Here is a 14,194-nt window from a genome sequence, read left to right as displayed (position 1 = left end):
GAAAGAAAAAGGCGCAAAGGGAAATAAAGGAAGGAAAGCATCCGCAGATGGCGATTCACGTGAACCCGCCGCACGATATAGATCTGCGAAAGGAAGGGATCAGCAAGCAAGACAGATGTGGGTAATGAAGCGATGGAGAAGCGAAGCTTGAGGCTTGCGTGATAAGATATATGGGGATGCACATATGGTGGTTGCGCTGTGCTCCGCGGAGCGGCGCGGATTGCAGCGACTATTCGACATCAGAGCGATGAGCAGTGCTCCGAGTTCCAGGTGTGCGGACGTAACAGGATCGGCTTTTACATATCCGTGGCAATGCCTCTTTCCGTACTTTCTCGGCGCAATACTGTCTCACCTTAATATGAAAATTCTTCAATCACTGCAAAGCGAACGACAGAGTTTATTGAAACAAGAAGCTGAAGTAAAATACTGAAATAAAGTATTCAGTAAATCTAACGGCCACCTCGACAATGAGTTTCTTTTGGGCGCAAGAACTGCTGAAAGCATAAGGAAAGTGACGCCTGCGAGAAAGCATGCAGCCAATATACCGGGGTGACTGCAAGAGCAAGAGAATTTGGTTTTTGCTTGATCTCACTGCGCTATTCAAATAGCAAGATGTCATTTATCACACATGCTGAAACGTTGTTTTTCCGGACGATTTTTTTTTTATTGTATAGAGTACTACGATCCTTTGAGATTCTATATGCCGAAAATTTGTGTTCAAAAAGCAGTTTATAAATACCAAGACAGACAGTTTGCTGCACAACAACGTAGACCCTAGCAGAATCACAGATACGAACGCGATTTGTTCGCGTCTGCGCCCGTCGTTTTCGACATCTTTAAGCATTGTGGGTTGATGTCACTACCTAACAGTAGTCCTCTGCCTGTCCTGCCACCTCTATCAAGTTGCTTGCAAGTTCTAGGCCAGTTGCAGCAAGTCGCAGCTTCAGATATTCTTAACAGCTAAATGATTCTCAGAACTCATTACTCATTTTCTAGTGGGTGTTGTGGTTGATGCTGGTAGGTGGGAGATACATTTTTACCGGAGGGTGTGCGGAGGCGCAGCAACCAGAGGGTGCTCCGAGCGGCTAGGGGTGCCGGAGGATATAGGCTTCACATATGCAACTTGGTCCCAGCGTGGAAACAACATCACTAAAGGGAGAAGAGGACGAATACAGAACTGTTTCTACGCGCTGTGACCACGTTACAATAAACAGCCAACTCGCCCGTACTTCCACCCTCGTTAACTTCCCATATGCACACTCGCAGACCGCGGCTTTTCCCGGAAGAGGACAATGCAGCTAACGCAGTAAGAAAGTCACAAAGAACGCCGTAGAACAGTGCTGCTTGGTGTAAGATACAGACGTGTCGCGGAAGTGGACGACCACCGAGGCACTTGAAATGACTCTGGCTTCCACCCTCCTACTTCTCGATACAGCAACGCCTAACCGGCTCCCTTTCAGCCATCTCTGAAAATGCGCCCCCAGTTATTTGCGGCGAAGGGAGCCCTACCTCACACACACGCACGCACAAAAATAATGGCTGCGCAGCGCGGAGGGACGCGACCTCCCCGAAATGACCCCCGCCCATGCTAATAGAGGCAAGTAAAAAAAGACTCAGCAGCGTTCACGCCTCGTGTGAACAGCGGCTAAACACAGACACAATGGCACCAAGCACCGCGCTCTTCCTTTTGAGGACCCATTCCCAGAAAAAGAGGGGTCAAGAGCAGTTAACACGGAAAGGGACCGCTGAGGGCCCCTAGGCAGTGCAGGTTGAACATCAGTCAACAGCAGCGACCAACACAAAGAATTCTTGCCGAGGAAAGTGCGCCCTGTTCCTGCCCAACGTCCAGGAATCAAAAACGCACAGAGGAAGCGGAGAAGAGATAGAAGGATGGGAGACAACAGTCAGCCGCCGGCGCGGGGGTCAGACTGTTCATACCATGTCTCCCGTAACAAAGAAGAAAGATGACAGCTGAGATACTGCTCCAGTGTCGAAAAATTCATGCAAACATCGCAAAGAAAGCCTGGCAAAAAAATACACCCAGACATTGAAAACTGTATGTGTCTTCTTCCCTTTAACCAACGTTGGTCCTTTCTTTCCTATCGGAGGTGGGGGCGAAATAGAAAACTTGGGGTTCAAAGTGTGCGATTCCGAGACAGCTTCGTTAGTAAAGCTCTGAGACATTTTATCGTATCGATGGACACACTCGCCTTTATCGATGCCGGACCCGTGATGAAGGACTTGGCAAAACTGACAAAACGAAAACAAATGCCGCCGGTCGGAATAATGTAACCTTGCGACGAACAGTGTGACTGCAGTTCTTGCCGCTGTGTTTAAGAATGCTAGAATTGCTTCCGCGCTAACATATACGCGCTTACACACTTTTGTTTTGTGCAAGCCTATACGAAGTAGAATGCCTACCTGCCAGTGTACCCAATTAGGGTGGTGACAACTTTTGTTCCGTCCGGATCCGCCATTTTGATTCTCAATGATTACGTAGAACTCTGGTGTGGACACGAAACCTAATTTCTCCCAGGAAAAAACTGCTTTGCCTGGAAGATTTATTGGACTATCTAGTTGCCCAAAAACCCGAAAATGGCCGCCGCGGTGGCTCAGTGGTCATGTTGCTCGGCTGCTGACCCGAAAGACGCGCGTTCGATCCCGGCCACGGCGGTCGCATTTCGATGGAGGCGAAACGTAAGAGACTCGTGCACTGTGCGATGTCAGTGCATGTTAAAGAACCCCAGTCTAAATTATCCGGAGCTCTTCACTACGGCGTCCCTCATAGTTTTAGTCGCTTTGGGACGTTAAACGCCACAAAACCAAACCAAACACCCGAAAATGCGCTCTTTCAGAATAATAATACTGCAGCGCCGAAAATTGAATATGTGAAACAAAATGGCTCAGTTGTCATCGCCCTAAACAGTGAAGATGAAGACCGAGGTTCTCTGCTGAAAAGCATTGAAGCTTGCCGCCGTACTTGAAGTGATATCGCTGGTCCTCCATTTCTCTTGTGGACGCGAAGGCAGTGCTACGTTTCAGCATAAACTTTCTTCACATCAGAGTGCGCTCGACCGTACAATTTCTGAAACAAAAACTGTGGCGCATCAGATCCAAGTTACGCAAATTATGTAATGAAATGCACCAATACTACCACATTTTCAAGGCAAAACGTCGCTACGTTTCGTGTAGTTCTCAGCGCGGAATTGAAATTCGAGCTGTTTATTAAACTTGCAATATTATTCGATCAGTACAAGAGGAAATCTTTTCACTTCGCCCATAATCTTACAGCACCTTTTGGTCTCTAATTTGTACATTCTTGTAACTCACCCGCTTTTTTATATTTTTGCAACCGTTGCTCTCTAATCACTGAAGTTATCAGTTTTCAACGAATTGTATACGATTACCATTCTTCACGTCTGTGGAAATCAATGCAGCGAAAAGTTGCATAACGGTGGCCGTGCTAGAAGTGCTCACTGTATGAGGGCGAGACTTTCTGAAAAAAAAAATGAATACACAGTACACATTCCGGCTGCGAGTTATTTGTACTTCAAGCTCGGAAGAAAATTCACAGGAACTCAACAACAGACGCCTAATAGTTAAGTACTTATTTAGTCACCCCCTACACGAAAAGCAAATTACATCCACGTTCTGTCCGCAATCTGTTCCACGAATGGGAAATTCGTCTTTCAGACATAAAATATAAAAGAACGAAGTGTGGCACAAGACAACCTATCCCTCTAGCCAGCATACTGATAAACCGACTCGTTATCAACGGCTCTCCATGCACCTATAGCATTGGCTACTATCAGCAAGCTTGTGAGCGAGCTCTGTTCAGCTCTGATATTGGAAAGGGTGCCCTATTGACACTAGATACCTTTGTTGAAGCCTATAGGTGATAATCGAGCACCTTTCTTTTCCTGCTCTCTTTCAATGCACAGTGCCTCTTCAAACGCTGCGGTGATATCGCTCCTTGCAATGACACTTCACAACGTAAGACTCATGGAATGTGTTCAGTGTCCTGTGTCGTCCACGTCGCCTATGTTCTAACGTCGCTGTGCAGAGACAAGCGATTGAAAAGGAAGTATTTGCCCAGGACTCATGAAGTGAACTTATTTACACTTGCGCATAGACTTTAGCAGATGTTCCTAAGAACATTCACCCAAGAGAAAACTACTGCAAAACAAGGACAAAAAGTACAGTTCTCACGCATACTTGAGTTATCCATTGTGCGAAAATCAGGCGTTGTCTTTAATTATGCTTGCAACTGTAAGTGTCACGAAAGGAAATGTGCCAGAACGCTGTTTTAACGAGGTGTATGGAAACGAAGCAACAACCATCCAGGTGCGCCTCTCACAGACAGCGCCTATCTTGGAGCTGAAAGAAACTGGCACCTATAATTATTTCATAGACGCACAAGAAACAAGCTGTACCACAACCCTCTCGTTGGAACACCTTACTCGTTTGCACCATTGGCAACAACGGTAATACCTGACCGAATAGCGTACGCCGTGTCGGTGGTTAAGGTTTAATAATTAGTAAAACAAAATACTATAAACCAGAAGTGCGCAAAAACGTTAGTACAGCAGGAGGTTCCCGAAGTAAAACTGTCTGGAGGACCTGCGGTCAGTAAAGGAAAAAAAAGAAAGGAGCTGTTTGCCAAGTTTTCAATCACAGTTTCTAGGAGCCCCACTCGAGGAATATTAATCCGCACTTGCGGCCGATACAAAGTCTTCTCCTGCTCACCCACGAGACTAGAACCGGGCGTTTCCGGGTGCTTTCACTAATGAATATCTATCCAGGCATGAAGGCTGCATCTGCGGGGACCCCTTCGGATAAGAGCAGGAGAGGCGCAGAAGACGTCGACCGAAGCCACGCGAAACCGCGACGAGATAGCGAAGTTCGAACGACCTCGCCCTTCTCACCAGGCGCGCAGGGACGAACAAGTAGCTGTACATTTAATACGAGCAACGTCCAAGAAAGCTTACACGGTTACACGGGACAGAACACTGGAAGAGGCTTTGGTTTTAAATTAGAAGCGGTTCAAGATTCCTTAACCTCCACATTAACGTCAGACACGAGTTGAATACGATTTTTTCCCCCCTTAAATTTTTTCTCAATTCCTGTCCGGCCGCGTGGTTGAAAGAATGTTCTTTCCCGTCAGTAGTAAAAAGAACCGTCCGCTTTCTTTACCGAGGCCATTGAATGCTGCGGCTTAAAAGAAAGAAAGGCCCGTAGCCAAAACATAAAAAGAGAAGCGAGAACAGACAAGTAACGGCTCGAGAAACCGCGCAGGTGGTTCGCCCACCGCACATGCGGCCGCAGCCCACACGTGGCCTGTCCGCCGTTAGAATGTCTTCCGCCTCGCTCGCTTTTTCTTATCCGGCTCCCACGCGGCAGAAAGTTTATACACGGCAGTCGAATACGGGTACGCTGGGGCGCAAGGTATAGAGGTTTGCACGGAGACGTCTGTTCTGTCGTTTCCACACTGCTTCTGCTTGCTTATTCCGCCGTATTTTTCCCCGATTTTTTTTTCTTTTCTTTGCAGTTGCTACGCCAGTCTGGGTTCGCTTTCAGTAGCCCGGCAGCTATTTCATGCCGTTCGGGCCGAAACTAGTATCTTTGTACTTTCTAACAAGCGCACCTGTACACGTCACTGTGAAATATCCTTCGCAGCAGTCCTAACCAAGCAAGAATCAATGTAAGCAAAAGCAAATGTACAAGTACACTGTCTCTGCTAATTTTAGACCTTAGCCGCTATAGGAAATTTTGGGACACTGAAAAGTGTCCCGAAACTATTGAAACAGTCCAGGGTGCTATGCACCGTGGCAGTGCGAATTCTGAGTAGGAAAAAATAAGAAACACTCAAAATTGTGTCTGGTTTGTCTTTTTTACTCCTATCACGGCAGTCTTAATTTCCAGCGTCACACTCTGTAAAATCGCGATGCCCTCAGGACTGCCTAAAGTAGGACATGAACAAAATTATTCGCGGTGGTCTGTCTCAGGCCTTTACGAATTTCGTTATTGAATACTACGGAAATTTGTTGTTACGTGCGTAGAAGTAAGGCTTAAATTTTTTTTAACGTGTGCAACGACTATTCATAATCTCACCATATCATTTGAGAGGAGCGTTACAGATGCATGCATATGCACTAAGGTTGAATGCAGATCTGAGTCGTTTCTGGCGGGAAGAAACTTTCTTCTAGAGCTCAGCTGGCAACATAGAAAAAGAGGGCTACGCTAGACCTGCCACTGTCTTCCTGTCAATTTAGGGCTATAAAGATCTCATCAGGCCAGCAACAAACTAGTTCAGCTGTGCTTATTATACGAAGGTGCAGCAAAAAGATGCAACAAGATATGCGAATAATTTGTACAGAATTTAAGCTACCTGCTTCGAGCATGTTTCTTCTGGACGGAAGAATTCCAACATTTTAAGAAAGCGAAAAACGTGGTGCCACGTGCGCTGTCAGCTCACTTTATTTTTATGGTATCATTGGCTGAAGCTATTGTCTTTTCCCACTTGCTTGAAGATGACTTTCCTGTTGGATGAGGCACACGCGCAAGAATATTCAGGGCTTTTGTTACAAGTGTTCGCGTAGAAAGCAAAACGAAAAAAAATTGGTCGCTCTTCATGCAAGCGTATCTCCTTTCGTCTCAGAGGGTTATATATTGGAATGCATGCGAATGATACCAAGACAAGTAATTTCGAGGGACGTATCAATTTCTTGAAAGAGCCGCGCTGGAAGGGCTTCGAATTGCTATGATAGCATTCAGCAACCTAATGGATTTTTTTTTAAAGTATGGTACCATTTTTATCGCATGTGCTCTGTGACGTTAATCCACGAGTCTACTCAATCATCTGAATTCAGTGTCCTTTGTTATTAAACTTTTCTTTATGCCGCAAGCTTAAGCAATGCAAGCGCGCTTTCTGTAGCCACAGAAATCTGAACTCAACCACAGAGAAGCTCAACTAACAAAGCTGGAACATTCGTTTGACTTTTTTTCTTAAACGCGTATCTGTGCCCTCGGCAAGTATTGGTTAGCGAGCATTCGAACACACATCGCCGCTCTTAAACGTCGTTAGATAATCTGAAAGCACATGCATGTGTAACATAACCGAATTCACTAGATCCGATGCGTCTCTTTTACAGTGATGAAATAACGAATTAAGATGCTTCCGACATCGATGCTGTTGCGAGGTTCTTAACTCCAACTTTAGTTTCGCGATGGTATTCGACAGCGGTTTCGTTAAGATTTGCTCTACCTCTCGAAATGCAAGTAACGCGACGAAGTCATTCACGTTCGCCGCCATCTAGAAGCTTTAGCGACATATACAGCGCACATGCGTCAGCATGAAAACTTCCGATACCGCAAACTTGATTGCATAGTGAAGTTCATCGTGACGCGGCCACTGGCACCGTTAGACAACGCCTCCCTCCCTTCGCGCAAATCGAAATATGAACACTCCGCCGTTTCAAATGTCAGGACAGGTAGCCAAGTCGCGTGCGCGCCGGCATCGCCAGCACCGTTATTGAGGGCGATCGGATGACCTCGAAAAGAGAAACTATTTGCGACCGTCGCACCATGGTCTTCTTCCTCCTGTTCGCGATATCAGCAACAAACCCAGGTCCACTAAGTGATAAGGGACTGCGGGAAGCGGACGAGATATTCTCTACTGGGGCTAAAAAGCTCCCGAGCGATAAGGAGACATTTTGTGCAACAGGGACAAGCAAGCGAAGGAGGACACGCCTCCCAGCTATGTTCCCCGTGTATGAAAAAAAAAAAGAAAGCATGCAGCAGACGTGTTTCGCGTGGAGACAGTGTTCTCGAACCGAGGGCGCCAAACAGCTGTCGGCGCGTCAGTTTCGCCCCTTGAACTTTACCCACGCTTAATCATTAATTTCATCCGCGGAACGGCTGCCGATTGCCGGCGCCCAGTAGCAGCTGTCTCCCCCACAACGTTTGCGTATCACGCGATGTTAACGGCTGAACGCGACGGAGCCTTCCGCGGCGTATTTTTCGCTATGACAACGAACGTGGCAAAATCTACGAAATAAAAAAGGGAAAATGAAGAAAATACACTCACTGGTGCCGAGCAGCGATCCAAGTTTTTTGAAGAGAACTTTCATTCCACCGCGAAGTCGCGCCACAGCGCCCGCTTGCCGTTGGTAACAACAGTAGTAGGGCACTGGTCTCGGGACAACTTCAAAACTTCCACTTAACCGACAGTCGCTTGTGCACAGGTGCTAATGGCAAACTTAACTTACGACCGCTTCGACCGGGCCGAACAGACACCACGCCGGCCACGATTACATGATCCCACACGTCGAGTGTGTAAAACAAACTGATCGCCGGCACGCTGTGCGCGCACTTGCTTTCCTGCCCGGGTGGTGGGCAGAAACGGTGTGCACGGAGAGCGCGCCCCCTTCGACACGGACACACACACAGACCGTCGCTCCGCCAACGAACGCGCGCGAGCGGCGACGCGGCAAAAGCCGGTTTTGACGAAAGAGCCGCAAACAGCAGCAACACAAAAGATACCTGCCGCCAGGTGAGAGGCGGATGTGACGTCAAGCCTACGGGCTGCGTCCACTCCGCGCCGCGAAGGGAGGCGTCGCCTTTGCGCTTCATCTGCTGCCGAGGGCACGATATGCATGTTACTTCGGGCGCTGGACGCGATGGGGAAAGAGATGGGGGAGGGCTGATACATCTGCATGGCGATGCGACGCAATGCGCTCGAATCGCGTTGGCTCGCAGCGGCAGTTGTCTGAATACCGCTGGCTTCTTTCGGTCCTCCCATTTGGCCCAGGGGTGCCCTCCAGTGCACTTCCTCTTTCTATCTTTTTTTTTTCGTTATTGGCCACCGCTTTGTTGTCCATCGCCTCTCCACTACGGCAACGAGGAGCGAAAGACGAGTGAATGGAAGGAGAGGGAGATAGAACGAAGAAACAAAGAGGCCACGAACGGCGAAAGGAGAGCGCTCGATTTCTTCGCTTATTTTTTTTCCCCCGCCTTAGGAAGCGAAGAGGAGCAGACCTGACCGGAAGTTTTGGCGCGCTGACGTAATGCAGGAGGAATGCGCGCTGTCAGGGGGTCATCAAAGCGCGAAAGCGGCTCCGCGATCTTTACGGTAAGGATACGGAAGACGGCCGCTTCGTGTGATGTGCAGTATCGACAGCCAGAAGTGAGTCATATTACGCCCGCGCGATCACGTTGCAGAACACCGGCTACCGTTAGCCGAACCGCAGAGAATGAAAGGCGATACAGATACGAGTTGTACTGCATGTGAGTAGGTATTGGTCAGCCAATCCATTCTTTACCTGAGGCAGTTGAATATCGACCCCTTCACCTACGCGCAAATAGGGCAACGCATAAAAGGTGCGCATTGATGTCATGCTACTGGCAGACAGATTAAAGACGACGGGACAATTCAGGTGCTACAAGATGAAAGCATTCTTGTGTTTAAACTATGAGGCTAATAGTCGGACAAAAGGCGAAAAATATCGTAACACAAAAGGGTTCTTTCGCGTGCGGCGACTTAAATGCGCAAGTGACATTCCGATCATCATTCGTAAACAAGCCCTCCCAGCAGAGTACGGAGCTGCAATCGTGTTCGCAAAACAAGTGCGGCGCGGCTTCCTCGGGACCTGCGCGGAAGGCCAAGCCTGCCGCACAGCTGAATTCAAACAAGACGTACCTTCTTTTTGCATCGTAATGATCTGCTGAGATGTGGAATCCTCCGTAATGGCGCTGCCCTCGAAGGTACGCGTACACAGCACGCGCAGACTTACTCAGTCGACAGACTGCGCGTGTTCACTGCTGCGAGCGGCACGGCGCGCACGAGGCACCTGTGAACAAGTGCGCCCCGAGGTTGGGGGCGTTCCTATCTACGCTGACAGACCTGTCTCCGATGAGGGGAGAGACGGAGAGGGGGGAGGAAAAAAAGCATAGAGGCGGATATCCGCCGGTGCTCGCCCGCCGTGTCGCGATCGGCCCCGCGCGCGTTCATAGAAAAAAAGCGCGCCGTATGGATACTCCACATTCGAGGTATAGGAGAGGCGCTGCTGACGAGGGGGTTGAGAGGCAGGGAAATAATAAGCGCCGTAGTAGAAGGAAGACGGTGCTGTCTGGCGTCTTTCCAAGGTGCCGCGCCAAGATCTGAAATGCGTGACCGGAGTTCCTTCAGAAGGTGCTCGCGAGCGGGTATTGATGCGTACTATTCGCAGGCGAAATAGGCGCAGTCTGAAAAATAGCTTGCCCTTTTGGAACAGCAAGCTGGGAACGCTACTGAACACTGCAGAGGAAACACCTTAGAGACGTTACCACTTTAAATACCGCTTGAAATGTCAGAACGACGTCGATATCACGCTTTGAAGCAAGCTAAGGAACCCCAGGTGATGCCTAATCACAAGCGCTCATTTGTGTTATACGCCGCCCATCGTAGTCTAACATCTTTGAAGGAACTAGGAGCTACTGAAGTGAATGATGTGGTGAATGAGTTCCTCTACCTTTTTTATTTTTTTTTAATTCCGTCCTCCGAATTAAGCAGCTATAGCCATTGTGCACGCCGTAGTATCGATCACCATGTTCGTTTCGTTTCCATGTTTTCATGTTGCGCGTCTGCGTTTTCGCTTGGCACCAAATTGCTAATAATAATGAACGTTTTGATATTCCACCTAGAATGCGAATCAAAGCTTAGGAGACCAACAGGAGCTCCAAAGAACTGCTACTGTGCTAAGAGACCGTCTATTACAAGCACGCTAACGGAAAATCTCATTTGCTTTTTGTTTTGTACGCACTACCGCCTCCTTTTCCAGTACGTCAATCAGCTTTGCCAGCCGCCGCGGTGGCTGAGCGGTTAAGGCGCTCGGCTGCTGGCCCGAAAGACGCAGGTTCGATCCCGGCCGCGGCGGTCGAATTTCAATGGAGGCGAAATTCTAGATGCCCATGTACTGTGCGATGTCAGTGCTCGTTAAAGTACTCCAGGTGGTCGAAATTTCCGGAGCCCTTCACTACGGCGTCCCTCATAGCCTGAGTCGCTTTGGGACATTAAACCCCTATAAGCTTAAGCCTAATCAGCTTTGCCGCTATCACTATTGCTAGCGGTTTTCTATGAACATTGATGCTCATGCACTCTTTAGTGCCCATCTTGTAGACATCGCTTTCTCCCTTTCTTTGCAGTTTTATGACAGAAGGAACAACGCTGAGAGGAAAGTGCTCTAAAGCGCCAACTCCAAGGGCCTTTCCTGGGCGTACGCTGGAACGGGCGTCGAAAAGGGGCATGCATCTCCATGTTCCTGGTGCTGGCTCGCTTACCCTCTCGAACCGACGGAGAGAATTTCAAGCAGTGAAGCGATGGGGTTCGGGGGCGATGAAAGGACAACTTTAACCGCGAAGAAAAGTTCGGGGAGCCTGAAAGAGCTTCAAGCAATGAAGAAAAGAGTCGAGAGCCCCGCGATCCTCCCATTGTTATAAGCCGGACCCCTCTTCCGACACGTACACGAGCGCCAGTGCGCTGACGCCGATATCTAGCACGGACAGATACCGGCGACTCACCGAGGCTCGCTAACGTCTCCTGCAGTGCGCATGCGCAGATCGGTTTTGGCGTACGCCAAGAGCGCCGACGCTGAGCGCGTACGCCCAGGAATGGCCCTTGAAGTTGGCGCTTAAGGCATCATGTTCTTACACTAAGATCACGAGAAGTGAATAAAACAGCTTCCCCTTTCATTTCTGCACATCATTCCTGCTTCCATTCCCCAGTAGACCATGTGTTAAACAAGTGCGTTAAAACGCAGCACGTGATTGTCGTATGAGCTGCGCAAGATACCTAATACATTGCCGACTCCAGGCGAGCACATACTTCCGTTCCTTAGAGGACCATTCGAAAGCTAATAATGCACGTACTTGCGCGAGGAAGACAAGACACAACGAAGAAACACATAAGACATGCACAGAACGCTGTGTCCCCTGTCTTCTTCGCGTACGTACGTACATTAATTAATTGTTAGAAATGAACCAACTAGTCCAAACAAAACTGTTAATTCGAAAGCTGAACACCAACGACGATAAGTTTTCCTTCCATAACAGCAGTGCTACTATGTCAGGGGTTCAGGATGGCTACAGGTGAATTTTTTGTGTCAGTATAGGATAAGCATTTATATTTTTACAACCTTCAACGACCGCATAACCTGCACACGCGCGTGTCCTGACGAGCATCAGGTAGGCGGCTACACCTGCGCCGGTAGCGTGCAGGTAGAAAGCGCGGCCGCCACCATACACCTGGGAGCAAAGACCGAAAGAGAGGGAACAGTGGCCAGAGCTCGTCTCCGAAGGAGGCCATTCACTCGCTTCCGCTGCCGAGGGAGCTGCTGGCAGCTGACGGCACGCGCATATATTGTTCACGCTACTCAGCCCGCCGGTCCGCCAACATCAATTGCGCCGACGGAACTCGTGGCCGGCCCCGAGAAAGACGCGCAGAAAAGAGTAAACTAAACGCGCGGAAAGAACGAATACAAGGAGGAGGATCGGGCAGGTTTGAGTGGGTTAGGGCAGTTGGCAACGGTTACAGTTCTCACTGTGTAACTGGACAGGCGATCTGAAGGAAAAGGCAAACAAAGGACAGAAGAGAGAGAGAGAGAGAACGGTAGTTTTGCACGAAGGAATTGCTATAGCATGTCGAAAAAAGGTAGTAATAGACAACTGCGCCGTGCAAAGAATGTACTCGCAATATCTGCGGCATGCGGATAAACGCAAGAAAAAGGGTGTCCGGTAACCCCTTGCGCCAGAGGAATGCGGTGAACACACGGCCTCGTGAGGAACTTGGAAAAGCGCGCGCCGTCGGCTGTGCCAAAAGGGTCTGTCTCTCCGAAGTGTCCCTTCACCCTCGGGTTATGTATTTTTCAAGAGTTGCCGCTTTGAATAACGAGACTGACATTTAACCTGTGAATTAAGTAAAGTTTATAGTGGTCTGCCGGTACAGTAATTGCCAAAAATACCCAGGCAAGCGTGTTTGTATCTAAGCCGTGTAGTGGAGCACTTATATGGCATCCCTAAAGTTCTTAATCTGTGTAAGGTAAGGACAACTCTTGTTCTCACCGTTCGACACCTTTCGGTCTTCACATGGGGGCCGCAAGGAATTCACTATACGGCTGAGCATCAAACCCCGTTGCCTGTTTACTTTTTGGCACAGGCGGCACGCCTAGAATGCGACGACTGCGTGACTTCGTAGGATGCCTCGATGCCTGCAGAGACTCCTCACGGCGTAGGAACACCCTTCCTTTCTTCGTTTTATCGGGATGAGCCACTTTGGGGTATACGCAAAATGCGCAGTCCTGCCTTATGGCCACTGTAGGCCTTTACCTCTCTATCTGAAATAAATGTTCGACGCCAAGCATCAGTATTGTTATGCGCCTATATAGGCTAACAGCCACATTTAGTCTGTGCCTCAATACAGGTAACTCCGCCCTGAACGTCGACACTGCAGGTATTGAGGCAGCCTGCAATTTATGATCTCCGCAGCACCCACTGAGCTCGAAGGATGCGATGATAACCGAAGATGCTACGAAAAGAAAGAAATTTAAGCGACCAAGTGAAAGGACGAACGAGCGAAATTGCAGGGCAACAATCGAACGAAGGATCCTAAGAGTGAATCGATAAGCAAACGAGGCATGCCGTCGGGGCCCAGCTTAGTATAACATCGAATACGCGTATTCACGTCACGTATGCTAACAATTTGTAAGCTGAGTACACGTGGGGAGATGTATGCGAGCTGAGTCATTATTTCATTTTAAGGTACATTTGGTATATGTTGCACTTATTTGATCGATGACCTGCTCTCGCGCAGGCAAGTGTGTGTCGCAATTCTGATATAATCCTTGTCCAAGCGCCCCTTCCATGCGAAACAATCCAGATGTCGCGCAGACTCGCACATGTCGGTCACACGTTGGCCGCGCCTACGTAAATGTTCCAGCTAGCAGACACAAATGCGAGCACACCAATATGTTTCATTTTAAGTGGGTGCGACGCGGCATCAAGTGTTTTCGGCTGCTTAATGTGCACGCTTTGCACTGCTGCGGTGGCATAGTGGTTTGAGCATCAGCCTCGAACACGGGAGGTGATCGGTTTGATCATTACAGCCCCCGTGCATGGGCCCACCGGTTTTCCAATTAATATGAGCCTTCCCCGGCCTGGTAAA

At 48.8% G+C, this 14,194-nt stretch overlaps 1 protein-coding gene across 3 annotated transcripts in view; it reads right to left on the bottom strand.

Moving 5' to 3' along the window:
* LOC144125324 (guanine nucleotide exchange factor DBS-like) overlaps positions 1-14,194 on the bottom strand; it is a 216,447-nt gene that overhangs the window by 92,742 nt on the left and 109,511 nt on the right. The window contains exon 1 of one of the 3 annotated variants that reach the window (XM_077658601.1): positions 9,698-9,906. The exons of 1 other annotated variant lie outside the window; for it this stretch is intronic. In XM_077658601.1, coding sequence (XP_077514727.1) covers positions 9,698-9,710 — 13 coding nt within the window. In that variant the 5' untranslated portion in view covers positions 9,711-9,906. Of the gene's footprint in view, positions 1-8,086; positions 8,507-9,697; positions 9,907-14,194 lie in introns of those variants that run through there. One more of the 3 variants, XM_077658600.1, reaches the window with a different exon arrangement.

The sequence above is a fragment of the Amblyomma americanum genome, chromosome 3, assembly GCF_052857255.1.
Source record: "Amblyomma americanum isolate KBUSLIRL-KWMA chromosome 3, ASM5285725v1, whole genome shotgun sequence".
NCBI classification, from domain to species: domain Eukaryota; kingdom Metazoa; phylum Arthropoda; class Arachnida; order Ixodida; family Ixodidae; genus Amblyomma; species Amblyomma americanum.
This window is presented reverse-complemented; position numbering and strand designations above follow the sequence as displayed.